General features: G+C 49.0%; 2 protein-coding genes across 7 annotated transcripts in view; one reads left to right on the forward strand and one right to left on the reverse strand.

The window, feature by feature from the left end:
- DAZAP1 (DAZ associated protein 1) lies at positions 1-25,714 on the reverse strand. Of its 3 annotated transcripts, none has more exons than XM_071451728.1 (12): positions 25,457-25,714; positions 19,213-19,253; positions 18,604-18,770; positions 18,277-18,342; positions 17,662-17,769; positions 15,408-15,456; positions 11,074-11,156; positions 7,670-7,823; positions 5,687-5,716; positions 5,116-5,256; positions 4,176-4,358; positions 1-963 (listed from the first exon to the last, which is right to left on the reverse strand). In XM_071451728.1, exons 1-12 carry the CDS (start codon positions 25,486-25,488, stop codon positions 791-793), a joined length of 1,227 nt encoding a protein of 408 aa, XP_071307829.1. In that variant the 5' UTR covers positions 25,489-25,714; the 3' UTR covers positions 1-790. The 3 variants fall into 3 exon arrangements, with proteins under 3 accessions (XP_071307829.1, XP_071307828.1, XP_071307830.1); XM_071451727.1 differs by having other exon boundaries at positions 17,662-17,772; positions 25,457-25,712; XM_071451729.1 differs by lacking the exons at positions 11,074-11,156; positions 18,277-18,342; positions 18,604-18,770; positions 19,213-19,253; positions 25,457-25,714 and having other exon boundaries at positions 17,662-17,773.
- GAMT (guanidinoacetate N-methyltransferase) overlaps positions 24,685-27,372 on the forward strand; it is a 4,789-nt gene continuing 2,101 nt past the window's right edge. Inside the window, exons 1-3 of one of the 4 annotated variants that reach the window (XM_071451739.1) lie at positions 24,685-24,812; positions 24,895-25,100; positions 26,526-26,711. In XM_071451739.1, coding sequence (XP_071307840.1) covers positions 26,528-26,711 — 184 coding nt within the window. In that variant the 5' untranslated portion in view covers positions 24,685-24,812; positions 24,895-25,100; positions 26,526-26,527. Of the gene's footprint in view, positions 24,813-24,894; positions 25,101-25,240; positions 25,404-26,525; positions 26,712-27,372 lie in introns of those variants that run through there. The other 3 variants (XM_071451738.1, XM_071451740.1, XM_071451737.1) reach the window with 3 other exon arrangements.

Genomic DNA, 27,372 nt, shown 5'->3' on the forward strand with positions numbered 1-27,372 from the left:
TTTCTAATCCAAAGGTTCTTGTCTTTATTCAAACCAGGGCTTGGCACTGCTCAGTGCCAAACGCACCAAAACCTTTTTGCCTGAGGGAAATCCACATCTGGCCGAGGCCTCGGGAAGGGGAGGCAGGTGGAGCCTCTGAGCAGCTCCTGCGCCCGCCCCGGCCCAGCTCCGCCCCCAGAACAAACAGCAAAATACACTCAGCAGGTTTCTGTCAACTCCCAGAGTTTCGGAACCCTCCGCCCCAGCACTGCCGTGGGGAGGGAGGGAGGGAGGGGCTGCAGCTCTTCCCCCGCCTCCGACAGCACTCACGGAAACCCTGTTTTAAATTAAAAAATAAGCCAGCATACATAGTAGAAAATTTCTCTTAAAAATTTCACAATCTGTAAATGTATATATTTTTTTTTCTTTTAAACATAAAAGTTTACAATATACGGTAAAACAAAGGCTCAGGAAAAATAATTTCAAAAAAAAGAAACCTGAAGTTTTGAATTAAAGCTGAAGACATTTTTAAAACCCTGTAATTTGAACCAGTGACATTTTCTTTATTTGTGCTGATGGGTTAGAGAAAGGAAAATCTTTAAAAACTGCAGTCCAAACACCCACAGCTCTGCCTTCAGAAGCCATCTGCCCCCAACCCCCGCCCTCCCCCCGAAGAAAAAAAAAACTGTTGTTAGGTTTTTCTTCCATCAAGTAATGTGATTGTCACAAGTTCAGAAGTCTGGGATCCCGGGCTTCAGCTGGGCCCAGAGGTCCCTGCGGGCAGCACTCACTCCCTGATTGGCAGCCCAGGCTAGCGCCGGTAGGGGTGGAATCCTTGCACGTTGTGGTTCTGTCCCCGCCCGAAGCCGCTGCCGCCTGCCGGGGGGCCGCTGGATGGCTGCACCGAGGGGCCTCCGTAGGGAGGGGGCTGCTGGCTGGGATCAGAGAAACCTTGTCCAAACCCACTCAAGTCTTGTCCATACCCTGGGGAGAAGGGAAAGGCACAGGATGAGCTTCCAGGAGCGGCCACGGGTGTGAATCCCACACCTGACAGCGCTCCCTGGCCAGGAGCGGAACAACACCCGGGAGCAGCAGCAGCTCCGGGCTCCTGCAGGGATCTTCCCTCCTTTTCTGCAAAAAGCAGAAGGGAACAGGTGTGCAGGAAGGGGGAGCTGTGTTTGGGGCAATCCCAGTTCAACCATCTTGCTCACAGCTTTGGGAGCAGTTTGATTTTGGGATGGGACCTGCACCACAGGCACTGGATTGAGCAGAGTTTAGAGACAGGGAGAAAAACTGGGGTTTCCTTTCCAAGAGAAAAGAAACCATGTCCAAACCCACTCAAGTCCTGCCCATACCCTGGGGAGAAGGGAAAGGCACAGGATGAGTTTCCAGGAGCAGCCACGGGTGTGAATCCCACCCCTGACAGCGCTCCCTGCCCGGGAGCAGCAGCAGCTCCGGGGTCCTGCAGGGATCTTCCCTCCTTTTCTGCAAAAAGCAGAAGGGAACAGGTGTGCAGGAAGGGGGAGCTGTGTTTGGGGCAATCCCAGTTCAACCATCTGCTCACAGCTTTGGAGTGCTTAGAAGCAGTTGGATTTTGGGTTGGGACCTGCACCGAAGGCCACTCTGGAGTGAGCAGAGTTTAGGGATAGGGAGAAAAACAGGGGTTTCTATTCCAAGAGAAAAGACTGGCTGCAATCCCTGCTAACAACACAGAATTTACAACTAGATGGAAATTAAGAGGAGTGAGAAATTGAGAAATTTAATTCAAATCCTCATAATTAAATATGATTCTTAATCCTGGCATCAGTGCCAGCCCCTGCTCTGAAAGATGCTATTAAGGCTCCTAATTACCAAGAGCATTTCTGCAGTGCTGCCTCTCTCTGTACAGGCTTAGAGCAGGTTTAACTCTCTTAATCCCAAACAAAGTCTCTTAGCACATCTTCAGCAGTTCAATTTCAAGCTCTGCCTGTCCCTCAAGGACTTGCTGGCACTAATGAGCACTCAAACACAGCGAGCTCAGGCTTTGGGAGCTGCAAATGCTCCTCCTGGCATTTGTTCAGACACAGATAAGCAGGAGCCTAAAACTACAAGGGGATTGTTTGCCAAGGGATGAGGCTGGGAGTGGAAAAACACAACCCTGGAGTTGCTGTCCCTGCACAGTGGTGCAAACCACAGCTCAGCACAGGGCTCAGGATGTTTATGATGAAGCAAACCCACAGCACACACCTGCAGAGCCACTCAGGACTCACTGAGTGCCATGCCTGGCTCTGCTCCCCTGTGTGGTTTGAGCACCTGGCTCCAAACCTGGGCCTGGATGGATCACAGGATAAAGCCTGGCCTGGCACAGCTCACTGGGGGCTTCACCCAGCTGGAAGAGCTGCACTGCCCCAACACAAACCCCAACCCCAACCCCTGAGCCCTGTCCCTGCCTCTCACCCTCTCCAACAGCCCCAGCGAACACCAGGAATCTTCCCAGGACCTGCCTGAGGCTCCTCCTCCCTGCTCAGCCCGACCTTGGGAGCGCAGACAAAGCTTTGGGGTGTGGCCTGAAGGGTGTGGAGCACACAAACCCATCCTAGTCAGAACTGGGGGGACTGCACGGAGACAATGAATTCTTAATTATTTTAAATTAATATAATTAATTTGATTTTGCAGGGTGAGTGTTAGTGCTGACACTCACCCTGGCTGCACACACTGAAGGATTTAGGACAATGCCCAGGATAAACCTTACACTGCCTCATGCTCATTAGGGAACTGTGTGGCTCTTAAAAGCCCACAAGCTTTACACATTTATGTAAATATATGCAAATCAGGGATACTTCTAGGGATGGGGCAGCCACAGCTTCTCTAGAAAACCCATGCCAGGGTCTCAAGAGCCTCATAGTGAAGAAGTTTTTCCTAATATCCAGTCTAAACCTATTCTCTTCCAGATTGAAGCCATTCCCCTCGTCCTGTGACCACAGCCCCAGATGAAGAGTCCTTCTCCATCAGATCCTTCCTAAACTTCCAACACATCCCAAACCCTGGCTGCTCCTCACTGATGTAACTGGCTGTGCAGGGATTTGTGCTTTATTTAGAAGAGTCCAACCCACTCCAAAAAGAGTCTGCAAAGAGCCAAGTTCTGGCAGAACAAGAAAAACTTTTGAGTCACCAAGGGCAAAACTATCCATGAAATCAGGTGTGTAAGAAACAAATGAAAAAACATTTCAAACTCATCAACATGAGAACATGCTGCTTCACAAACACATCTCAAAGGCTCATCTTCCTTCAGAGGCTGCTTTACATTGCTGGAACTTTGAATATTATCTATTTAAATAAATGTTGTGAAGTTTTCATCTCATAGCAGTTTCTGCAGGAACTTGAGGCAGCACTACCACGTGGAGAACGTGTTCCAGCAGGGAACAGCCTGAATCCACAGGCTGCTGCATGCAAAATTCCCTTCAGAAGTAAAAACTGACCAATTACAATCCCTTAAAAAAACCATTAGTACAGAGCTCTTTGGAGAGGTTTCTGTAGAGATATTTGGAGAGCACTGCTGAGAAACGGGGCTGAGAGGAGCAAGATGAGAATGAGAATTCCCTCTGAGCTCCCTCAGGGAGCAGCAACAGAGATTTTCCTCTGGAGCACAGGCACTTGTCTAGCAATTTTAAAAAGAATTTGTTTTTTGTAGCACTGCCTGCCTGCTGTAAAACTTGTTAGCTCAGTGCCTTCTACCTCAAAGTTTCCTACAGAGCACAACAAAGCTTTGCACAGAACTGCACCTCCAGAGAGATGGGGAAGGGATGAGAAAAGGGAGGAAAAGGCATCAGGTTTGGATCCTTACACATGCACTGCCTGTCTCTCCATGCTGCTTTTACTCTTCAAGTCTGTTCTCCAAGGTCTGGAGACACAAAAATAAAAAAGTTCACTACAAGCTCTGTGAAGCTCTTGGAGTGGAAGTTTTAGCTGTAGGTTTGGGGAGAGTGGAAACCAGGAATTCATCCTGGCAGTGCACAAATCCCTGAAGCTTATTTTACAGCACAAAAGCAACACTTTAGAGCTAAGAAAATTCCCTCTGGCTAGAACATTGCATGATTTAAGGACGGCTTGAGCTGGTGGGAGCATTCCCATCCTGGAGAAGTGCCTGCAGCAAACTGTGTCCAACACTGTGCAGCCAGGACTAAAGGGAAAGGGGATGACTTGCAGCAGTTACTCACCAAACTGACTGTAAGGGAATTCTGGCTGAGCAGTCGGGGGTTTGCTCATGTCCTGAGTTGCCTGAGATGGTGGTGGTGGTGGAGGAAAAGCGAGTGGTGCTGCCCCTGGAGTGGCAGGTGGAGGGGGGACTCCAGGGGGGGCAAACTGGTCAGGTGGAGGAGGTGGAGCACCATAACTAAAACCTGCAAGGACAGAACAGGAGAACATCAACATCCTGCTTGGCCTCAGAGAAGGTACCATTTAAAACCAACATTTCTGAGGCCATTAAACCCCAGGTGTTTGGGACCAGTGGCTGCACAGATTCACCTCAACACATTGGTCACCCCCACAGCCCAAAGATCTCAACACCTTGCACAGGTGGGAGAAATGTCCCCCCAAAGGCAGAGCAAAGAGAAAGGGATAAAGCAGAACTGGGGCCAAACTGTGCTTACAGACATCAGAAGTGGGGAGGAAGCCAAATTATCCAGGATTTTAGGAGGAAAAAGTATCTCAAGATAACTGGATACTATTTTCCACCTTCTTTAAACCAGGTTTGCAAGAGACTTTTGAAAGGGTGGCCTGAGAGGCAGGTGCTAAAATCCTATTTGTATTTCCAGTCCCAGTTGTGATCCTAATTCCTTCAGCTCCTCCAAAAACCCCTGCCTGTGTTTGGCCCTGGTCACCAACAGTGAGCTTTAAGTTTTCTCTCTGATGTCCTGACAATGGTGCACAATATATCTAAATTCATTTAGCAACACAGATTTAAACTAGAGAACAGAAATGATTACTGCATCCAAGAATAAAATAATCCAAGAAAAAAAATAATGCTATAGTTAATTATAGCTCTGAATATATAATCTGAGAAAAATAATTAAGGATAGGTGAAACACAGGGGGAAATCCAAGTCCAGCAAACAATGAGGAAAAGCTGGATGTGCTCCAGCTCCTGGGGGTCACTTACTAAATGGTGGAGGGGTGCCATAGCCCTGTGGAAAGCCTTGTGGAGGTGGGAATCCCCCGGGAGGTGTGGAGACAATGTATGAGGTAAATGGTGGTGGTGGGGGAGGAGCTCCTCTGCCTGGAGGAGGGGGTCCATATCCACCTGGAAAAGGAAGAGAAAACCAAAACCTGAAGCAGGTGAATAGCAAGGAGCTGCTGCTGGAGTCAGCTTCCTCTAGATGGGGTAAGGCTGTTGGGTGCATTTCAAACAGGTTCAGCCTTCTATGAATCCTCACTTTGGGAAATATTTGTCCTCCAAGTATCCCCACTGTAAATAATTGCAGTTTAGCATGTAATCCCTTGGTAACAAATTAATGTGGCTGGAACAGCAGGATGTGTGTCAGCTCCCATTACTGAACTGCTAAGAAGCCACTGTCTTCCCCTCTGTTCTTGCAGGACAAATTCAATCAAGCTTTTAAATGTAGGTTAAATCCTACAGAAATCCAAAAATCACTGTGAATGCTCAAAGAAGCTGCACCCTGTGCTTGGGAGGATTTTTTCCTTTCAGAATTGGTCCCATATAATGTACTTACCAATTGCCTGTCCAGCTGGCACCCACATCCCTACAACAGAACAAAAAAAGAGCCTTAGACATCAGTGAAGCTGCGTGCTCTGGAGCAGGGATGATGCAAGAAGAAGGATTTGGCTCTGGGATAGACTGGGTATCCTCCCTGTGTCCCTTATAGAGCTATTTTTATGGCCTAAGCAACATTGTGGGACTATTTCTGAATGTGCAATTCTGGAAAGACTCTGAATCATTCAGCAAATGACACTCAGTAAAGACAGCAGTTCCCAAACCCAAATCAGATGGAGCATTCGAGAGCTGCCACATACCAAGTGCAAGAAATTACAGCACTACAGAGAACAAAACCCTGGAGAACCTCAGCAGACTACACATCCAAGGGATTCTTAATTTACTACCAGGTTTATCTGAGTTATTTTTGCAGTTTTTGAAGCATAAAAAAGCCCTTCCCATCCCTTGTGCAGCGCTGAGATTGAAGGATAAATGTGCTCGTGTCTGACATTAATCTTTCCAGGAGATCAGATATCATTTTCCCTACTAATCACTGCATGGAAAATAATGGGAGTTTCTCAGTTTGCAGATTAGCACATCTGTGCACAATGTCAACCCTCAGCTGCAGCTTTCAAGTTAATCAGCACCGTGGGGAAATGAGCAATCCCTGTGCTGCATTTCCATCCACGGAGCGGGGATGGAGCAGCCACGCTCCCTGCGGCCCCCCCAGGTGAACATTTCTCATCTCTCAAAGCAAGCAAGTCACAGCAACTCAATTACCCCTCTGCATTTCTCCAGAAGTTATCAAAATTGTCTTTGGATGAACTCAGCATGTTTATCCTGCCTCTGGAATCTCAGGGGGGTTGCAGCCATCAAACCCAGGCTGCTCCCGAGCCCTGCAGGGCTCCTGGTGTGCACTGAGTGCTCCCTGCACCAGAGCTGCCTGGTGCTTTCCCAAGCTACATTAAGCAATAAAATTCAAAGTCAAGGCCATTCATTTCCCCCTCATCCCTTTCAGATTTTCCTGATAACTTCCTTTGAAACTGTCTCATCCTTGAAAAGCCATTTATCAGCCAAATTTGGCATTGGGGTGTTGTGCTGGAGTCACAGCTGGAGCCTTCCCAACACCTTCTCTGAGTTCCCCCAACCCACGGGGATTCCATGTGGGGAGAGGCAGCTCCAAAGGGAACAGGTGGGACACGTGCCAGGCCTGGCACTGCCTTCTGCCAATGAAACAGATTTTTGGGAAAAGCAGTGGAAAAACCTCACAAAGGACTGGGGGGTGGAAATCTATGGGGGGTGGAAATCTATGGGGGGTGCTATCAGGGAGATAAAGCTGGGGACAACACCTAGACCAGAAAACCAAAGTGCAGCAAGCTGGAAAGGTGGGACAAGGAAGGGGTGGCATCCTGGGCAGCACCTTGGGGTGCTATCAGGGAAATAAAGCTGGAAACAACATCTAGACCAGAAAACCGAAGTGGAGCGAACTGAAAAGGCTGGACAGGGAGGGGGTGGCACCCTGGGCAGTATCTTGGGGTGCTATAAGGGAAATAAAGCTGGGAATAACACCTAGACTAGAAAACCAAAGTGGAGCAAGCTGGAAAGGTGGGACAAGGAGAGGCTGGCACCCTGTCAGGGCGGGCAGTACCTTGGGGTGCTATCAGGGAGATAAAGGTGGAAACAACATCTAGGCCACAAAACCAAGGTGCAGCAAGCTGGAAAGGCAGGACAAGGAGAGGCTGGCACCCTGTCAGGGCGGGCAGTACCTTGGGGTGCTATAAGGGAAGTAAAGCTGGAAACAACATCTAGGCCACAAAACCAAGGTGCAGCAAGCTGGAAAGGCAGGACAAGGAGAGGCTGGCACCCTGTCAGGGCGGGCAGTACCTTGGGGTGCTCTAAGGGAAGTAAAGCTGGAAACAACATCTAGCCCAGAAAACCCAAGTGGAGCGAGCTGGAAAGGCAGGACAAGGAGAGGCTGGCACCCTGTCAGGGCGGGCAGTACCTTGGGGGCCGTAGCCCTGCTGCCAGGTCGGAGGGGGCTGCCCTGCCCAGCCGTTGGCAGCGCTTGGCATGATCCTGCTCCCCCACTGGCTGGCCCCCGGCGGCCCCGGAGTTTGGCTCTTGCTATCCCGAGGCTCGGCGCGTTTCACCTCCACCTGAACAAACAGAGGCAGCGCTCAGCAGGGCTGGGGGGGCCCCGCGCCCCCCGGCCCCTCACACACACCCGCAGGTACACTTAAGACTACACTTAGCATCTTATGACTTATGTCTAAGTACTTAATTATTAAAACTTAAGGCCAGTAATTTACAATGTTTCTCAGGTACAGTGTAGGTGATGGTAAGGAATTACAAGTCCTACTGTTGAGGGATTCCGAGAAAAGCATCCTACAAATCGCTTCAGTCTCGTTGGCTTTAATCTTAAAACAGCAGTACCCTCTTACAGCAGCTCTGCACCTAAACCAGCAGAATCTTGGACATTAATGACAGACTGATTTCATGTTCAAGGCAGGAGATACAAAGATGATGTTTTCAGTTAAAAAACCAGAATTTTGAGTGAAGAGGCTGCTCTGAAAAAGGGTACTAATGCTTTAACCAAACATGTTTGGGGTCCATTTGGAAGTGACAGTTTAACCCACCCCAACTAACTGCAATTTCAGCTCTGCTCATACCTGAGAAACACACATTTTTTGAGATTTTTTTTTTGTATTGTTGTATTTTTTTTTAAACTTAAGATTTTATTTAAATGTCTAATGGAAGATAAAGACTTACCTTCCCCAGGCTAACGCTTAAAGAATCTCAGTTAACTCAAACAATGTCAGAGGGAATGGATGTGATAAGAGAATCTTACATTACATCTAACAAAAAAGTAAACAAACATGCAAGTAATAAAAATGGACAGTTGAGTCAATAAGAAGCAATCTTCATACTGTGTTAAGTCAGTAACAAAACCCTTCCTGTTTTAAAAATCAGTAACCACAGTGCTTAACTTATTTCATTCCAAGATAAAATGTCCTAGTGTTCCCAGCCATGGAATAAGTGCATTTGACCTACTTAAAATAAGCTGCACATTCAACATAAACCTCTCAAAAAAAAAAAAAAAAATCCAGTTCTGATTTAATGAAACCCTCTCAGCACTCGCTGAATTTGAGGCTTTTTTTTTTTCATGATTAATTTTAATGGGTGCCAGAGTACAAAGAAAATAAATCTCAATCATCAATGGGCCTGAGTAGTATGGAAAATAAAGTATTCAGAATTCTTCCTGCCATGTCTTAAAAGCCATTCATGTTGGAGAACAAACAGGAAACAGGCACAAGGCAAGGACAAAGCCCCCCACACCCCCCCTGCCAATGCCCCAAGGACATGAGACATGACAGTAACCAAATCTCTGTCAGCTCAAGGCCCTTCCACAGAGGAACCAAGGGAATTTTTCAAAGGACTCAAATTAATGAGTCTTAACACATTTGCCTTGAGGGAATTCGGTTATTGCTTACAAAAGCAGAGGCCTTCTTGCAATTTTAATTTTTTCCCCCTCCTTTCAACAACATATGGATTCATTTCAGCAATACCTTTTTAATTACCAAAAAGACAGAGATACCATTTTTAAAGCAGGCATGATTAGGCAGTGAAGGAGCGAGCAGGGGATCTGGAGCTCATTAATCCTTGTGGAAGAATCCCATTAATTTTTCAGTGCACACTTGGAAGCAGGGAACTGCCAAAGTGAGGACTGAAAATTCCCTTTGCAATAGGGAGGTTCAAATTCCACACCTGCCTAGAGCCCAGCTTACCCCAAGAACTGAGGCAACTCTTTTAACCTGAACTAAAAATCCCTGAATCCTGATTTTATTTTATTTATTTTTGTCACTGAAAGGGGGGGGAGAAAGGGCAAAAATCAATTATTTCAGTTTGGAATTGGGTTTGTTTGGGGAACACAGACCTCCAAGTCCCAGTGCTGTGTCAGCAGCAATGAGGGGACATGCAGGCTCACACTGGGCTCTCCATCCTCTCCCAGCACCCTGGGGATGTTCATCCTTTGTTCCCATTTGGATCTGCTGCTTTGTGGGATCAGCTCCCACTTGAGGGTTTTGCTGAAGGCAATCCCAAGGGCAGATCAGGGAATACTGGGGGGGGATACAGGTGATCCTTACACCCCCCTGTGTGATTTACTCCACCTGGGAGCATCACACCAGGAACCAAGAACTGATGTTCTGGATCCCACAAGTCCATTCCTTTGTTCCCATTATCAGGGAACCACCCAGCCCTGCACCCCAAAACAGGTTCACAGCAATTAAAGGCATCATTACACTGCAAAATGAACCAGAACTGCACTGATATGCAGAGTGAGTGTGTCCCTTGCTAGCTAAGGAAAGGCTTATGAAATATCAGCAGATAAAAGACTTTAAAGACAATTAAAAACTCATACAATGCACATAATTTAAGGAATGTGAGAATCTTCTGTGTCTCCCTGAACGCCCTCACTTCAAGTTTAGCAGTTTTAACATTTAGTTTAAAATCTGGATGTACCTTAAAGCCGTGCAAGGACTTAAATTTACCAGAATTTCCTGTGGTTCATTTCTCTTTAAATTACTCTTTTAAAACTTGGGTGTCCTGCAACAATTTATTTTGCTTTTAGGTTTGGGTTTTTGTTTTTTTTCTTCCACAGGTAAAAATATGTTCCTTGCTGAGTAACATCAAAGGAGCCTAAAAAATTCCTGCCTATCCAAGCCCCGTTTGCTGACAACACAGTATGAAGATGAAACAACCAGAGGTCACTTAACTGCATTGTGGTTAAATACTATATAGAGTACGTGGGTTGGTATCAAAGTTTCACAGTAAGTGACCCAATTTTTTAAAAAACCAATCCTTCAGGATGTTTTTTTTTCTCCCTTTTTCTTTTAAAGTTTAAGATTATATAAAGCAGATCGTCTGACACCACCTCAAGATTTGAGTATCAAGTACACATCTGAAGGAGTGGTATCTTAAACCAAGCCTTGAAGAACTCGGATTTCACTGGGATTCTGCTTTTCCAACAGCTGGAAATGGCTGATTTCTCTCCTTGCACCACAAGAGTGCTCAAAGCAGAGGCAGTGAGCACCAGTTCACCCCAGAGACGATGATCCCAGTTCATCTGCTCAGCCAGAGCAGCCCCCAGGTCTGTACACACAAGGCCTCACCCCAAGCAGAGCCCACAGCCTGAATCCTCAGGATTCCATCCCTCCCTTCCCCAGGCTGCCCCCATCCTCACTGCCCTTCTCCACAAACTCAGACTTTCCCCACCTCCATGGATAAAGCCTTGAATTTGGACTGCTGTGCTCTCCCATCAACAATTCAGTTGGATTCCCCAGTGAAATCGCTCGTTGCCCAAGACTTGGTTCTTTCTTAAGGTAAAATAAAACTACAACTACACACTTTTTTGCCCATGATGTCGTGAAAATGCATGTTGACAGCCTGGTCCACTGATTGTTCGTCCTCGAAAGTAATAAATCCAAAACCTAGCCAACGACGAAGAGTGAATCAAGGTAGCAGGGTGTTGTGACACAAAACAGGATGATGAACAGTATTAGGGGCAGACCAAGGGTTCAAGCAGGGGTTTCAGATAACGACACTTGTGTTCAATTGGCAAAAACTCTGAGGAAATTGCAATGGATACTTCCTGTGAAGAGGCTTTAGTGCCTCGTTCTCGATTGTGCGCATGCAGCTTCGAACTGAGCTCGTTAACCGGCTTTTAATTTGATTTTATTCCTCATCCACCTACCAGGAAATGGAAAAAAAACTGCTAAAATCAAAAGATTTGTGGGATAGCAGATTGAAGTCAAACAACTTTGCTGCTCCTCCCTTTGATTCAGGCTAATTTCCCAAGGAAAACCTATCATATATCCCTGTTCCCCAAAGCTGCAAAGCAACTTCCTCCCAATCCCTTAGCCCAGCTTCCAGTTAGGGAATATTTTCCATAGAAAAGAAAGTTAGTTTTGAAATGTAGCTGTTAAAGCATGAGAAATTTTACCACTCCATGGATGAATGAGAAGCTTCAGAAACTAACAACCTACATCAGAGGTTCTCAAGTTTTCCACACCTTGGAGAAAAAGCACAGAACAGGTGTTACTCCTTCCCAACAAGGCAGCCCCCTGTGAGGTGTTGCTCACACAGAACGTGGTGTTGCTGCCACGTCCTGAATCCGTTTCATTTCTTGTATTTCCTATTGATTTCCTTTGAAAAAATCCACAAAACTTCCCAATGGGCGGCTCATCCCCTTCCACCTGACCACAGCCCTGGCTGCTGGCAGCTCAGCTGGATCCAGCAGCTTTTGATGCTTGGAGAAAAAAACTCTGGGAAAGGAGGCCAAGCTCCTCTTTTGGAGGTGACTCTGAGAACCACTGCACGTAGGTTGTAGTTGCTGACACAGCCGAGAGAGTGGCAAAATAGTGGTTAATCCCCAGGACAAGGCGGCTGCTTCATGCCATCACCCCCTGGCTGCTGGTGGGGACAACCCAGGGCAGGGAGGGACACATGCAGTACAGGAATTGTGCCATTCTTTGGATTAGCTACGGAGGGGGGGAAAGGGGGGAGAGCAATAAAAATTAGAAAAAGAAACCCGAGGTGCGGCGTGGGAAGCGTTTATGGAACATGGATGCGGTTCTGCTTTTCTGAAACCCAAGATTTCCCCCTTGGTTTGCGTTTTTGCTTTGCAGCTAGTGCTGACAGCAGCCAAATCTTGCTCTAAAGCGTTACAGAATACAGATCTAGCACGGGAATGTCTCTCCACGCTTATCCAACTGTGTTGGGTAAGCCCAAAGAGGCCTAGTGTAGAGAAAGTTTATATATATATATATATATAAAAATACACAAAGATACAGGCCAAAATAGATTCCAGCAGGTCAAATTCTGCTGTCAGCAACAAGAGCAAAAGACATCACTAAAATAAACTGAAAATAAAAAGGAAAAAACTTGGCATTTCCCACACACAAGAGACTGGCAGTATAAACGAAGTTTTGTGGAGCTGTGATGAAAGCAGCCTCCAAGCTGAGAGCAGCATTTCATCACAATATATTTGTCTGAGTTAACCAGAAATCCGAGGGTTGGAGCCAAAGGAAAAGTGTTTGTATTTAAATCACGTTTAGTATTCCAGCCTTTGTCTAAAAAGAGATGGGGAAGAAAAACAATGGATTCCATCTGGATGTGAAGGTTGTTGTTAAATTTGATTCCAAAGCTAAAGGAGGGGAATAGATTGTGGGATGGGGTTGGAGGGGGGGAACAGGGAGGGCAAGAGGTCATTGAGAAAAGCAATACATAAATTTTAAAAAGGGGATTTAAAAGGGTCAGACAGCACAAGATAAAGAAGAGTACAGAAATCAGAGTAGCACAGCAAAACTCCAAGGTGAAGTTTTAAGCAGGAGTGATGAAATCCACCACCTGCAGCTTTAGCTTTTGAAGGACAGGACTCTGTTAAAGGCTGGAGAAATGAACTGCATCCAGCAGGAATCCAAGAGGAGCAAACCAGAGTGACAGAGCTGGTCTGCAGCCAAGAGAGGAGGAGAACAGACAAAGCAAGAACCTGGAAATCCCTTCCCAGCTGGTGGAACCAGGAGAGGCTGAGAGTGCACCAAAGCCACTTGGTTCCTTCAGAGATGTGCCACGGCTGCTGTGCTTGGGGGACAGGACAGGACATCACCTGGGGAAGAGTTTGGCTGAGGCAGAGCTGGCAGGAGCAGGTAGGACTGGGAGGAAGCAAAGATCACGTGGACACCTGACCCCAGGCAGCTCCTCAAGGACATCACCTGAGAATTTGGTGCCTCCTGAGGAGCTGGAGGTGAATGGATGCTACAGGGATTAGAACAGGGATCATGTTCCCTCCTCCTACCAGTAAAGCAATGTGCACTCCCACAGGAAGGGTGGTAAAGTGAATGGGAAAAGGCAAAATTCAGAAGGGACTGAGGAGAGATGGCACTGAACTGGCCTCTGGAATTTTATCTACAATTATTAAAAGGATAAGGGGACAGAACAGCAAGAGAACACAGAGAAAAAGGCAAGAGAAAATGTGTTCTGGGATGCACAACCAGGAGTACCCAATACAAACTCGAGGAATTTTTCCTAGCACCCCCAGGGACTGCCAGGGCCATTTTGGGAGATGTGTTAGTCAGCACACTAAAAAAAGCCCAGAACAGCACAGAAACAAAAGGCAGAGAGAGAGAGGATTCAAGAAGTGCTTAAGAAGTCTGATTAATTAGGGGAGAAAGTCTTCTGTGGGTGGAGACAAGACCTTTCCCCCACCTGGCACTTGTGCTTTGCACCCCAAGCCCTCCTTTGCCTGTGCTGCTTTTAGTAGAGCTTAAAGCAGAGAAGCCATTAATTGAGACAGGATTAATCCAGACCAGGCATGATGTTTAAGTACCTTTTGCACAGAGGCTGCAAGGCTGGGATTAAATATTGCAAAGATAGAGATGATACAATAATTACTGAAATATTTTAGAACTTGAGCCCCAAATTACATTTGAATGCCAGTGCCTTTGTCTCCTCTATCCAAAACCAGCTGCTCTAAAGCATTGAAACAGATGAATTTATGTGCTGCTTAAATCAAAGGGATCTGCTGGAAGAAGATTAGGGTAGCTAAAGCAAGAAAACAAAAAAACAAATATATTGAAACTTCGTTTACACTCCAATAAAAGACAAAGCCCGTCCCTCCTCTGACTGCGGAACTGGCCTGTACCTCTGTGATAAATTATCACCTAGAGAGAAGAAATCTAAAGAGATATCGTTAATCACAGTCCAACAATTCACAGAGAGAAAAGAAACAAAAAAAAGAACTTACTTAACATTACCATACTTTACTATGAAACACTTAAATATGTCACTAAGGATGTATGTCTAAATTAAAAATAAAACTAAGACTTAACAGCTTAATAAATATGAAGTGAAGGATATATTTCTTAATAATGAAGCAGAAGAGAAATGAAAAGTTCAGATGGCAAACTATTCTCTAGCATGTCCAACATGCTACAGGGTGGGAGCACAGCTAAGCTTCACGTGCCAAAATCTTGCCTCTTCCTTGGCAAACAAATGGTGGATGCAAAGGGACGTGGGTGACATGGAATTGCTTCATATTTTGACCAAAGGTTCCCAGCTTGATTCAATATCTAGCAAATCTTTCAGGTTTTTGGGGTTTTTTATTCTCCTCCCCTCTTAAAAAGCAATCTGGTATACAGGAATTGTATATCCCAATTAAAAATATACATATATATATATATATATATTTCAGAATTATTTTGTGTTGTTTCAGGAGAGTTTTTCTTTAATTTGAGGTGAAGCCATTTAACCAAAACAAAAAGCAGGTGATGGATGGATTCTGTCCTGTCTCGTGCTCTGGCTGGAGCACCCCACATGCACTTACAGACCCAACGTACCTTTCATGTGCAACAGGAGGAAAATCTGCTGATTTTTTCCCCCCTCAAAAGTACCTTAAGCCACAGGAGTGACTTGAGAATCAAATTTCATTCAAATATTAAAAAAACCCCAACCCATCAATGAGCATGAAACATCTAAGTTGAAATGCACAGACCCAAGTGAAGCTGGAGATGAAGAGTCTAGACTTGAAGTGATGTTTGCCCAGTGAATTATTCTTTTTCCTGAGGCAACATAGGAGGAAAAAAAAAAAAAAAATCTACCTTTTCTGATGGTGTGAAATAGTTTGCCATCTGACTATAGGAGAGTATGAAGAAATTTCAAGGACAAACTAGATCAGCCTTTACCTCGGGGCCTCTGTTTCTCTGCGTCATAGATCATTACAACTTCAGTGACCTGGAAGAGAGAAGGGAAATTCTACTCCCTGTGCTACAAGGGGAGGGCTGGAACAGTCACCACCAGCTGGTTCCTGCTCTCTACCCACAAAGCACAAGCCAAGTGCAGCCATCATCCCAGCAACAGCACAAAAATAGGGAATATTGCTCTTCCTGGGAGTTGAGAAAGCCTGAGCTCATCTCTATTGTCTCATCACACTTGACATTTGAATTTAACACTGAGCTTTTGCACCGTTTGTACCCACTCTATGGCCTGTTACACACCCCAAAGGTTTGTTTAGCTTTTTAAAATATGATTTTCCCCATTTTTAACCATTTTCACTTTTGCCATGAAAAGCAGCTTGAGCTGCAAGGACCTCCAGGAACATGCAGGGCTCCTCTGATTGAATTACTGGAGCACCAGTTAAAGCAATGCTTTAAAAAGCTTTACAAAACCCCTCTAAGTTCTGGATGAGCAGTATCAGTGGGATTTTAACCTAAAAAAAGAAAAAATGGAAATTGCAAGCTGTTCAAAGGCTTCAGGATTATTCTTCTCAGAATGAGCACCACAGTGAGCTACAATTTAAACAAAACCTGAGGTGTAATGTTTATGTCAACATTCAAACAGCTGAAGGGAACTGCTCTGAAATCTCTCAGATGCAGAGAAGTGGTCACAAAATGGGTGTGATTTTGTAAAATTGCATCTTCAAGACAATCTGAGGATATTTTTACTCATGAGCAAAAATGAGTTTAAAGTCTGACACGATTTTATCTTTACTTCCAGCTAGAAAACATTTGGGTTTGAGTTGCTGCATTCACTTGAGCACATCCTACTGGGGATCCACGTGGGGATTATGCCATGGGACATTCAGTGCCACATTTGTCCCTCCCCTGGTCCATTTGGGTCCTCTTCACCTTGGCCTTAATGACCCAGCAATTACCAGGGCTGAAAAATCAGTGCCTGCCTTGGGCTCTTCACTCTCGTGGCCACAAAACATTTGTGAGACTCCACTGCTCCAAAGGGACTCGTTACAACTCCAGGAAGATTTTCTGATTTCTATACTATGAGTAAAGTGCTACTACTTACTTTGAAGGGCACTTACAGTTGTGGCTGTTGCCTTCTACACCTGCAGGACATACCCTGTATCTCCCCAGCATCCAGGGCACAGCTGGAAAGCCAAGTCTGTGAGGAAGAGCCTTTTGAAACTACATCCCACAGCTGTGGAACGTGCTCCCTGTTTTTATTATTACTCTACTGCAGCCTTTCAAGCTAAAGAAACAGTTGTTAGCTATTGCTTTTTGTGTTTTTAAATGAATTAGCTTAATGGAATTTAAAACACTGATTTAATTTGATAAACTTAAGAATTGGTTTCTCAATAAATCCTTTGCTGCCACTAAGAAATGTCAGAAAAAGGCTATTGAAAAAAGTATCAAAAACTACACTAAATGCTAATTAAGTTCATTTTTACCAGCACAGTCCTGAATTTAACTCACACAATCTTTAACTTCCTCAAACTTATTCACAGCTGCATTATTTAATTCAGTAGTTTATCATATGCCCTCACTTCCTTGAGGGCAGTGAGAGCTGGGATAAATGGGAATTAAAACTAAATAACAACAAAATTAAAAAAAAAACCAGAGAAGATACAGTCATTTCAGTCCAAGGTTACAAACTGAATTAAAGAAGGTGCATGAGGAGCAGTTTGTCTCAGAATGGAGGTTCTAGGGACATCAGAACTGAGATTCCAGATGGTTTGAAAGCAGCCACTGCTCCCCAAACAATGGCAGGAGACCCAAATTGAACCTATCTGTACACACAGTTAAATACCAAGATCTTAAAATCCAGCCCATTGAGACATTCACTGTTCCCAAAAAATAATCAGCAGACATTTTTAATTGCCCAGCTGAAAGTTATCAAGAGAAAGGGGGGTAAGGGTGAAAATAATAATAATAATAATAAAAAGAATCATTCTTAAGGCACCTCAGGAGTTTTTGGAAGAAGGGACAGAATAATGCATCAGGTAGACTTAAACACGAGGAGACAGAAGCAGCAAAGCAAATTCCACATGAGCAGCAGGTTCTGCCAAGGGACATTTCCAGATGATGAATGTCCACTACAGTTTCTCACAAAATGCTTCAGGTGCCCCTCCAGCCATTTGTCCAAATTACCCCCAAATTTGACAGCTTGAGGAAATGTGAGAGGAGGCACCTTCCCCCCAGGACTCACCACTCCGAACTTCTTGAAGTATTCCCTGAGCTCTGTCTCGCCACAGTTATGAGGAATCCCACCAACAAAAATTTTATTGGATTTATTGTTATCGCTCCTGGATCCTTTCTGCTAAATCAAGGAGGAGAAAATTCAGTCAGAAGAACAATAAGGGTGGCTGCTTCTATCATTTTACACTGAACCATGAACAATGGGCTCTGGCAGGCTGAGGAGAGCTCCAGCCTTGAAGTTTCCCAGGCATGAAAGGGAAGCACGTTCAGAGCTCAGAGGTTCAGTGTCCCCTGTTCTTCAGAGGACCAGGAATCCTGGGCCTGAGTTCTGAGGCCATTGACTCATTCTAAACTGAAATCTGGTGAAGCTGCAGGGTGTGGAGTGGGCCTGAACAGCATCAGCCCTGCCAGTGCTCTCCAATCTGAACAACTCCACTAAAAAAGCATCACTAAAAGCTTGGGAAACACCACACCCAAACTGACACTGCTCTGCACAGAGCCTGCCCATGGAAATCTAAATTAAAGACACTGTTTAGAAATGAGCTTTACACTCGAGTTCTGCATACAGCCTTCTGCCTTTAAACATGGATGTAATGCAAAGCAATTCCAGAGGATCTTTCCTTACCCATCCTTCCTTGGGCCGTGTCCGCTCCGGCTGCATCCCCCGAGGTGTGCATGGCTTTGGATCAATCTGGAAAAGTTCCACTTTGGTCAGACTTCAGCAGAATTTTCCTCTAAAATTTACATTTGTGGCAGCTGAACCCAGCCCTGCTGACATGCAGCTCCTCAGAGCTCAAACAACACAAGCCATGGAGTTAAGAGCTGCCTTACAAGAAATCATTTAAACCAACAGCCAGGTTAACTCTGACACTCTGCAAATAAGGAGCCAGAATTTAAAGCAAATCTTTGAATCTGGTGCAAGAAAAAAAAAAATAACACAAAAGTAACTTACATTTCGGCCATCTAACGTATGAGGTCTGCTGGCCAGCACTGTTCCCACACAGTTGGGATCTTTAAATTTGACAAATCCAAATCCTCGAGATTGATTTGTTGTTTTGTCTTTCATTATTACACAGTCTACAACTTCTCCATACTGGGAGAAGTAGCTACGAAGAGTTTCTGTCAAAGAAAAAAAAGCAAGTATTAAACAGAGCCAGATATTAACAACACCAGACTGTGTTTGCAATTATGAGACAACAGATCAGCAAACATGGAACACAGCTTCAAACTCATCTTTTGAAAATGATCACATCCTACTTCCTGTAAACAAATGGCAGACAACAGTTTATTTCCACTCATACAAATGGAAACCAGCAGGAAAGTGATTATAAAAAGGGTTGTCTGTTGAGCTGACAAAAACTTCAGCACCAAATAATATAAACCTAAAAGTATTAACATATATAAAAAAATATATATATATAATCATATATCTGAGTTGTCTCTACAGGATTTTTTATTACTTAGCAGAGGAGGAGGCCCTCAGCCCAATCTCCTCCCCACAGCAATGGCTGTGAAGAGCTCCTGGCTGGGTTTTCCCCATGGCCCAGTGCCTGTTGCTCACCTTGTGTCGTGCTCCAGTCCAGGCCACCCACGAACAGCTTCCTGCAAACAAAGCACAGGGCAGCTTTAGGGGCCACAGCAGATGCTCCATCTGATTGAAGGCACAGCTCAGCTCTTCTGGCCAGGTTTGGGGGTACCAGGACCTCCAACACACCCTACAAAGCTGGCACCATAGTCAGAGCTGCTGATGAAACCAAAGCCTTCCTCCATCCCTGCTCTCTGCTCCTCCCTCCCCACAAAGCACTCACTGGGCTGCCAGCACCTCTGGAGGGGTGAAAGCAAAAGCAGAACTGCCAGGCTCAGGCCTGAGACAGAAGTCAAACCAGTGCAGCAGGTACTAAATACCAGAGCAGCACTAATCCAGCAGCACTTGTGAAACCATCGTACACCCCAGTTTCGAGACAGCGATGAGCAGGTGAGAAAGTCAGGGCTAAACCCCAAACTGAACTGCTCAACACTGATTCAACTCTTGCTCTGCAAAGAGCACCCAAATCTGCAGGGTTTCCTGTCCCAGCACGCCCAAGGGCCTGGGCAGGTGCTACAGGAGCTCTGTGCCAGGCCGCCAGTTCTGCAGCTCTTTATCAACTCCTGGGTGTGCCAAAACTTCCAGCAGTCATTTACTCAGTAATTAAAGGTTGGTTAGAGCCACCTCAACACTTGGTCAGTACCAACCCCAAAAACACCCTCAGAGCTGTCTGCAGCTTCCTCCTGAGGAGCAGCATCAGCCTCTGCTCTCTGAGAGCAGGGGCAGGACCCAGGGAACGCTGGAGCTGTGTCAGGGGAGGCTCATGCTGGGTATCAGGAAAGGCTCTACCCCAGACAGTGCTGGGCACTGCCCAGGCTCCCCAGGGAATGGGCACGGCCCCAAAGCTGTCAGAGCTCCAGGAGCATTTGAACACTGGCTCTCAGAGACAGGAAGGGATTGTTGGGGTGTCTGTGCAGGGCTTTGATGATCCCTGTGCTTCCCTTCCAGCCCAGGAGATTGTGTGATTCTGTGAAAAACTCTGCTGCTAACGGCTCCGTGGCTCTGCACAGACAAGCACTGGCAAAGTTTATTTTTGGAGGATGCCCTCTGGTTCTCCACCAGACCTCAAAGAGAAAAAACCACATCCTTGCTTTGTCTTCTTCTTGCCTTCACCTATACCAGAGTACAGCTGAGGGTGGTGGAAATTCCTGCATCCTCACTTACATGGGCAAAGTTGAATTTCTCCTAACAAAAAAAAATACTGAACTTCCTCTCACCTGCTCTCTTCAGGGGCAGGTAATGGCAGAGAGAGCCCAGTCAGCCCCAGTAAGAGCTGCAGGTGCACTGGGACTACCAGGAAAGTGAAAGCCTTGCAGCTGGAAGTTCCTGTGGAGCAGGGCAGCTCACTGACAAAACCAGCCTGCCCCTTTCCACTTTGATTCACTTCTCTGTGATAGGACATCATGTCACAGCCCTTCTGCACCAGCAGAGTGACAAAATCCAACACTACACAGCACCTACGAGCCTTGATCCATTGAGGCAAATTCTGTCCCTAAGTCACAGGCCCAGACGTGACACGAGTCTCGTCTTTCACAAAAACAGAGCAACTGTTAAGCACTGATCAAAGCATCTCCTTGAGCAGCCAGCAAACAACTGAGCTGCTGGCATGTGAGGCACAGACAGCCCTCAGTGTCACTGCTGCCTTATCATCATGCTAAAGGACGTGCCAGCCCTCCCTGAGAGCAGCAGGGCAGCCCTGCACCCCTGCCCTGCCGTCTGTCAGAGCAGGCCCTGCACCCCTGCCCTGCTGCTCTCAGAGCAGGCCCTGCACCCCTGCCCTGCCCTCTCACAGCAGGCCCTGCACCCCTGCCCTGCTGCTCTCAGAGCAGGCCCTGCACCCCTGCCCTGCCCTCTCACAGCAGGCCCTGCACCCCTGCCCTGCTGCTCTCAGAGCAGGCCCTGCACCCCTGCCCTGCCCTCTCAGGGCAGGCCCTGCACCCCTGCCCTGCCCTCTCTCAGAGCAGGCCCTGCACCCCTGCCCTGCCCTCTCTCAGAGCAGGCCCTGCACCCCTGCCCTGCCCTCTCTCAGGGCAGGCCCTGCACCCCTGCCCTGCCCTCTCTCAGGGCAGGCCCTGCACCCCTGCCCTGCCCTCTCTCAGGGCAGGCCCTGCACCCCTGCCCTGCCCTCTCTCAGGGCAGGCCCTGCACCCCTGCCCTCTCTCAGGGCAGGCCCTGCACCCCTGCTCTCTCTCAGGGCAGGCCCTGCACCCCCGCCCTCTGTCAGAGCAGGCCCTGCACCCTTGCCCTGCCCTCTCTCAGAGCAGCCCCTGCACCCCTGCCCTGCTGCTCTCAGAGCAGGCCCTGCACCCCTGCCCTCTCTCCCTGTTTTCTGTGGGCATGACCAAGTTTCTCTCAAGGATTGGAGAAGTGCCCTCAGCTCCCTCTGGCAGAGCTCTGGCTCCTGGCACGGGCTCAGGGCCTTGTGCAACAGCAGCCAGTTCACAGCAACAGGTCCAGGCTTGGCCAAGGTGGCCCCACCATCGTCCCCTGACCACCTTCCCTCCCCACACACAGGCCACAAACCCTCTGCTGTGCTGTTATTTTTTAGGAAAATAAGTAACTCTAATTTCCTAATAGCAAAGTAAAACCAGCTGATCTACTGCTATATTCACAATAATGTTTTGATATGTGTTAGTGACATTTTTTTTTGAGGTTTTGGTTTGTTTTGGGGTGTTTTTAACTAAATTTGATAGTTTGGTATAAAGGATTAATTGATTTTACATGCTTGTAAAAGTACCAGCTGTGTTCTGAGAGAACACCAAGCTGTCTGCAGGGAGGGAGGTCACTGAAACCTTCCAATTCCACCATGAATTATTTGTAGTCACCCTGCATGGACTGAAACAGCAAAGCTGGGTAGCTCAAGGCCAGCTGCAGCAGCTGTATGGAAATCCACAGCCCTGCTTTATACACAGGCTGTGGAATACCAAAAGCCAGGAATCCTCTGCCTTGGGATCCTCCAAGGTTTGAAGGCACTGAGCAGGGCCAAAGTTCCCAAAAATCCAGATGTGCTATGGTACAGCTGTGGGGCAGGATGGGTGTGTGAGTGCTCCTGCTGCACCACCAGCCCTCCCCAAGGTCTCACCCACGCTCCATCCCAGACAACTTTTGGTTCTAATGGGCTGGCAGCTATTCAAGGAATAGAAATGTATAAAACTGATAGAATATCCTGAGTTGGGAGGGATCCACGAGCATTGAGTCCAGCACTGACACCCCAACAATCCCACCCTGTGCACCCCTGGAGCTCTGGGGGCTGGGACCATTCCCTGGGGAGCCTGGGCAGTGCCCAGCACCCTCAGGGGGAAGAACCTTCCCTGATGTCCAACCTGAACCTCCCCAGGCAGGCACAGCCCCAGCCTCAGGTTCTGCCCCTGCTCCCACAGAGCAGAGGCTGCTGCTGCCTCTTGGGAAGAAGCTGCAGCCCCTGCTGAGTGTCCCCTGCTGCTCTTCAATGTTTGTAGCTCACACCTGCTGACACCACCCCAAAGCCCACAGCTCCATAAAGCTCCAAATTTACAGGCTGGAGGACACCACACTCCATCCCTGCTGGAATGCAGAGCCACTCAGCACAAAGCACCAGCCTGGCTTTCGGGCAGGTGAGTCTGTCCAATGAGATCCTGACAGGTGCAACAGCCCTGAAGCAGCAGAATTCCCCACAGGGATCACCTCGGGAGCACAAAGTGGGATAAGGACTCCTCAGAAGCTGCAGCTGTATCAGAAGTTTTAACCAAGTGTTCTGCCTCCCTACTTCCGGGGAGAATTTCATTGCTAATTTCTTGTTTTCATTGCTAATTTCTTGTTTTCATTGTTAATTTCTTGTTTTCATTGCTAATTTCTTGTCTGTTGCCATAAACACGCTTGCTGCTGGAGCAAATCAAGTCAGGATCAGTAAAAAAAAGCATATACAGGTATTGTAAAACCAACAAAAGCACGAACTCTTTGCCTACATAAATAATCTGGGGTTTGATTAATAGCTCTGATCAACACCTCAGCACAGCCCCCATTAGCTGCAGGACAAAAGGATCAAGATCAGCACCTTTCTTTATCCAAACCAGCCCCAAGTATTAATTAATTAATTATAACAAATAACACTCACAAGGCCCCTCCCTACCCATGCCAACACACCTGCAAGGCTCAGAGCTTCCTTAGGTACTTTCTCTGAAAATCTCTGCCTAGAAAAGCAGCTGAATTCATAACTTCCCATCCAGACCTGCCTCTCACAACAGCTTTAAACCAGAGTTTCCTTCTGAGGCCTGGAGCAGCTGAGTTTGTTCTGTGCTCTCATCTTCCCTCTGAGCGCTTTTGGAGGAGAAGAATAAAGAAAATTCCCCTCTCTGCTTAACCCCCAATAGTTCCCAATCTGATTACAGCTCTGAAGGATCACAGCCTGTGACTGGGAACCAACTCTGTGACAGCCCAGCCTGCTCAGGGGGGAGCTGATATTCCATGGAATAACCTGGAGCCTGGCACTCACCTACAGCTCAGGAAGTCAGACCTGATCAGGTCTCTCACAAGGCACCAGACAAGGCCCAGGAGCAAATAAAAACACTTTCAGAGCAAAACCCACTGATTTAAACAGGCCTCATGCAATGTGTGCTGGAATTGGATCATCCCTAAGGACCCTTCCAACCCAAACCATTCCAATGTGAGATTCCAATCACCTGCCCTGCCTCCTGCACTTTTAGGATTTACAAATTAAGAGCATGCAGTAAATAAGCAGCTTACAAAGCAGTGCAAGCAGCATGGGACAAGTGGTTCGTGTTTCCAGTTTCAAACAAGGTGACCAGTCCTGATGGGCAAATACCAGTCCTGAAGTGCCAAAACTTGCACTGGAAGAACCAGCCAAGGATTTTTTTAAATTTGGTTTTTGCTACCTTGAGTTCTACCGTGCCCAAGCCTGCAGCCTGATCATTTCAATGTCACCAGGGTACAGCTCTCAAGCAGAATAATACTGAGTGCAGCTGGATGATCTCTAAGGTCCCTCCCAACCCAAGCCTTGCTATGATTCTAAAAGCCCGTCAGAAGAACCAGATCAGTGTCGGGTTTCCTGTTTGAAGCCCCAAAATCCCCGGGAACGCTTAAAACCGGGATTTTCCCACCTGGAACATCCCGGGCAGAGGACAGCACAGGGGAGCTCGGGACGGCAGCCCTGAGGGGGACGCGGAGGGCGAGGGGAGGCTCGTGGTGCCACCTTTGTCCCACCACCTTTCCCTTCCTCACCGCAAGCCCCTCGGGGGGGCCCTGATGAGTCACCAGAACAAGGTCCCCAGCGGAGTCACAGAATCACAGAACAGACCCTCAAGGACCATCGAGACCAATTCCGGGCCCTGCACAAAAACTCTTCAACAATCCCACCCTGTCCCTGGCAGCGTTGTCCAAGCGCTCCTGGAGTTCTGGCAGCCTCGAGGGCGAGACCATTCTCTGGGGAGCCTGGGCAGTGCTCCAGCACCCTGCGGGGGAAAAACCTTTCCCTGAGAGCTACCCTAAACCTCCCCGGACACAGCTCTAGCCGTTCCCTCGGGTTCTGTCACTGGTGGGTGAAGCAAAGATCGGAGCTGCCCCTCTGCTTCCCCTCACGAGTAAGTTTTAAACTGCGATGAGATCTCCCCTCAGAGTCCTCCAGGCTGAACACACCAAGTAACCTCAGCCGCTTCTCCTAAGGTTTCCCCACGCCCGCTGCCCTCCTTTGCACGCTAACACCTCAGTATCCTCCTTATACTGTGGCGCCTAAAACTGCACGCAGGACTCAAGGTGAGGCCGCACCAGCAGAGCGGGACAATCCCCTCCCTCGACCGGCGTGTTGTCCACCCCGCCTGCCCCTCGTCCCCGCGTCCGGTGACAGGAGAGGAGGGCCCGAAGGGGCAGAGGTGGGACGCGGGGGGATCCGGTGCGGGCGGGCGCGGGAAGCGCCGCGGGCGGGTGACCTTGGGCGCGCGCACCTGCCGCAGCCCCGCGCGCGCGCCGGTCACGTGACGGGAGGGGGGGTGAGGGGGGGGGGTGTGTGCGCCCTCACGGCCCCAACATGGCGGGACCGGCCCCCCCTCAGCACCCCCGGCCCGGGACCGGCTCCCCCTTAACGCCTCCCCCACCCCAGCCCGCCACCGGTGCCCGCTCAGCCCCCCGGCCCGGGGGAGCTCCGGCGGGACGCTCTGCTGAGGTTGCGGGAAAAGGTGACCGAACCTCGCACCATCGTCCCGGCGCGCTGCCCTCCCCTTCCTCTCACCCGATCTCATCGGCGCCTCCCACGCTGTTCATGGCGGCGACTCCTCCGGGGCCGCGCCCGGCTCTTCCCTCCGGTGGCGGCGGTGCCAGCGGCGGGTCGTGGGGCCGCGGGCGGGCGCTCCCGGCCGTGTCCCGGTTCCCGTGTCCCGGTTCCCCCCCCGCCGCCCCCGGCCCGGCCCGGCCCCCCCCGCCGCGCGCTCGCGCTCCCTCAGCGCCGCCGCTGCGCGCGCACCCGTCCCTCGCTACGGGGTCTCCGGGGCCGCGCCCTGGGAGGGGCAGAGAGGGGCGTGGCCGCGCGCGCGCGGGGGCCGGCGGGAAGGGCAGTCCGCGCGCGCGGGGGGGGCGGGGCCTCCGCGGGGTCCCATTGGCCATCTCGGGATCCCATTGGCTATTCTAGGGTCCCATTGCCCATCCCGGGGGTCCTATTGGCCATCCCGGGATCCCATTGCCTATTCCAGGGTCCTATTGCCCATCCCGGGGGTCCTATTGGCCATCCCGGGATCCCATTGGCCATCCCGGGGGCCCCATTGCCCATCCCGGGATCCCATTGCCTATTCCAGGGTCCCATTGCCCATCCCAGGGGATCCCATTGCCCTTCCCAGGATCCCACTGCCTATTCCAGGGTCCCATTTCCCATCCCAGGGTCCCCATTGCCCATGCCTGGCGTCCCATTGCCCATGCCCGGGGTCGCATTGGCCATCCCAGGGGGGGTCCCATTTACCTTCCTGGGGATCCCATTGCCCATCTGAGGGTCCTCATTGCCTGTCCCAGGGATCCCACTGCCCATCCCCGGGATCCTATTTCCCATCCCAGGGGTCCCATTGCCCATGAGCGGGGACACCCTGGTGACCCCTCCGGCCTGGCAGCCCCGTGGTGCCCTGTTCCTGATAAGGGCTCCCATTCCCGATAAGGGCTCCCATTCCCGATAAGGGCCCCCGATCCCCGGAGGGGCCCCAGCCGGCTGTGCACACTCAGCACTTTCCAGCAGGGCTATTTAAAGCCAGCCAAGAGCCCGGTGGCCCTTTCTCTCCCTCCCTCCCTCCCTGTCCAGCTGGACTTTCCTCCTGCAGCCATGAGCTCTGGAGCGGCAGCAGGGCCGATCTTCACCGAGGGCGAGGACTGCAGGGCAGCCTGGAGGGAGGCCAGGGCGGGCTACGATGAGCCCGATGCTCACCTGGAGATCCTGGGCAAGCCGGTGATGGAGCGCTGGGAGACGCCCTACATGCACTCGCTGGCTACCGTGGCTGCATCCAAGGGTAACGGGGGCTCTGGGATGTGCTGGGGGTGCAGCTTCCCCTAAAGCAGCTGGGCTGGGGGGAGATGTTCTGCTGGGGAACCCCACTGCATGTGCCCCCCATTGCATGAGCCCCCAGGGGCAGCAGTGCCATGGTGGCACTTGCGTCCTTGTGTCAGGGATGGGGACATGCGGACGGGATGCAGCCACCTCCCATGACCCTAATGATTTTGGGGCTGTTTCCCCTCCTATCCAGAACTGGCTGCTTTTGGGGCTGTTCCCCTCCCAGGATCTGCCACTTTTGGGGCTGTTTCCCCTCCTATCCAGAACTGGCCACTTTTGGGGCTGTTTCCTCTCCCAGGATCTGGCACTTTTGGGGCTGTTTCTCCTCCCAGGATCTGCCACTTTTGGGGCTGTTTCTCCTCCCGGGATCTGCCACTTTTGGGGCTGTTTCTCCTCCCGGGATCTGCTGCTTTTGGGGCTGTTTCCCTGGCAGAGGGATGGTTGGATGTTGTTTGCTCTTACTGGGATCAACTGGGGCGGTTTGTTGGGGACAAAGAGCCACTGTGGGGGTGCAGCAAGTGACAGGGACATGGGGCTGCTCCCAACTTCTCAGTGCCAGCAGCACCACGTGCTCCCGAAAAGCTCAATCTGGGGAAAAGAATGGGTCAGAATTCAGGGCT

The sequence above is a fragment of the Agelaius tricolor genome, unplaced genomic scaffold (genome assembly GCF_023055355.1).
Source record: "Agelaius tricolor isolate 1412-34295 unplaced genomic scaffold, bAgeTri1.0.p SCAF_33, whole genome shotgun sequence".
In the NCBI taxonomy this organism is placed as follows: domain Eukaryota; kingdom Metazoa; phylum Chordata; class Aves; order Passeriformes; family Icteridae; genus Agelaius; species Agelaius tricolor.

Bases quoted from the DNA above. Each gene is read 5' to 3' on its own strand.
- DAZAP1 (XM_071451727.1), bottom strand. From the start codon at position 25,488: ATGAACAGCGTGGGAGGCGCCGATGAGATCGG. The intron at 11,157-15,407 runs GTAAAGGCTGAT...GTCGTTGGCTAG, and splicing joins AGAGAAACAGAGGCCCCGAG to GTTTTGGATTTATTACTTTC. The intron at 4,359-5,115 runs GTAAGTGACCCC...CTGTCCTTGCAG, and splicing joins TGGCACCCCTCCACCATTTA to GTTTTAGTTATGGTGCTCCA.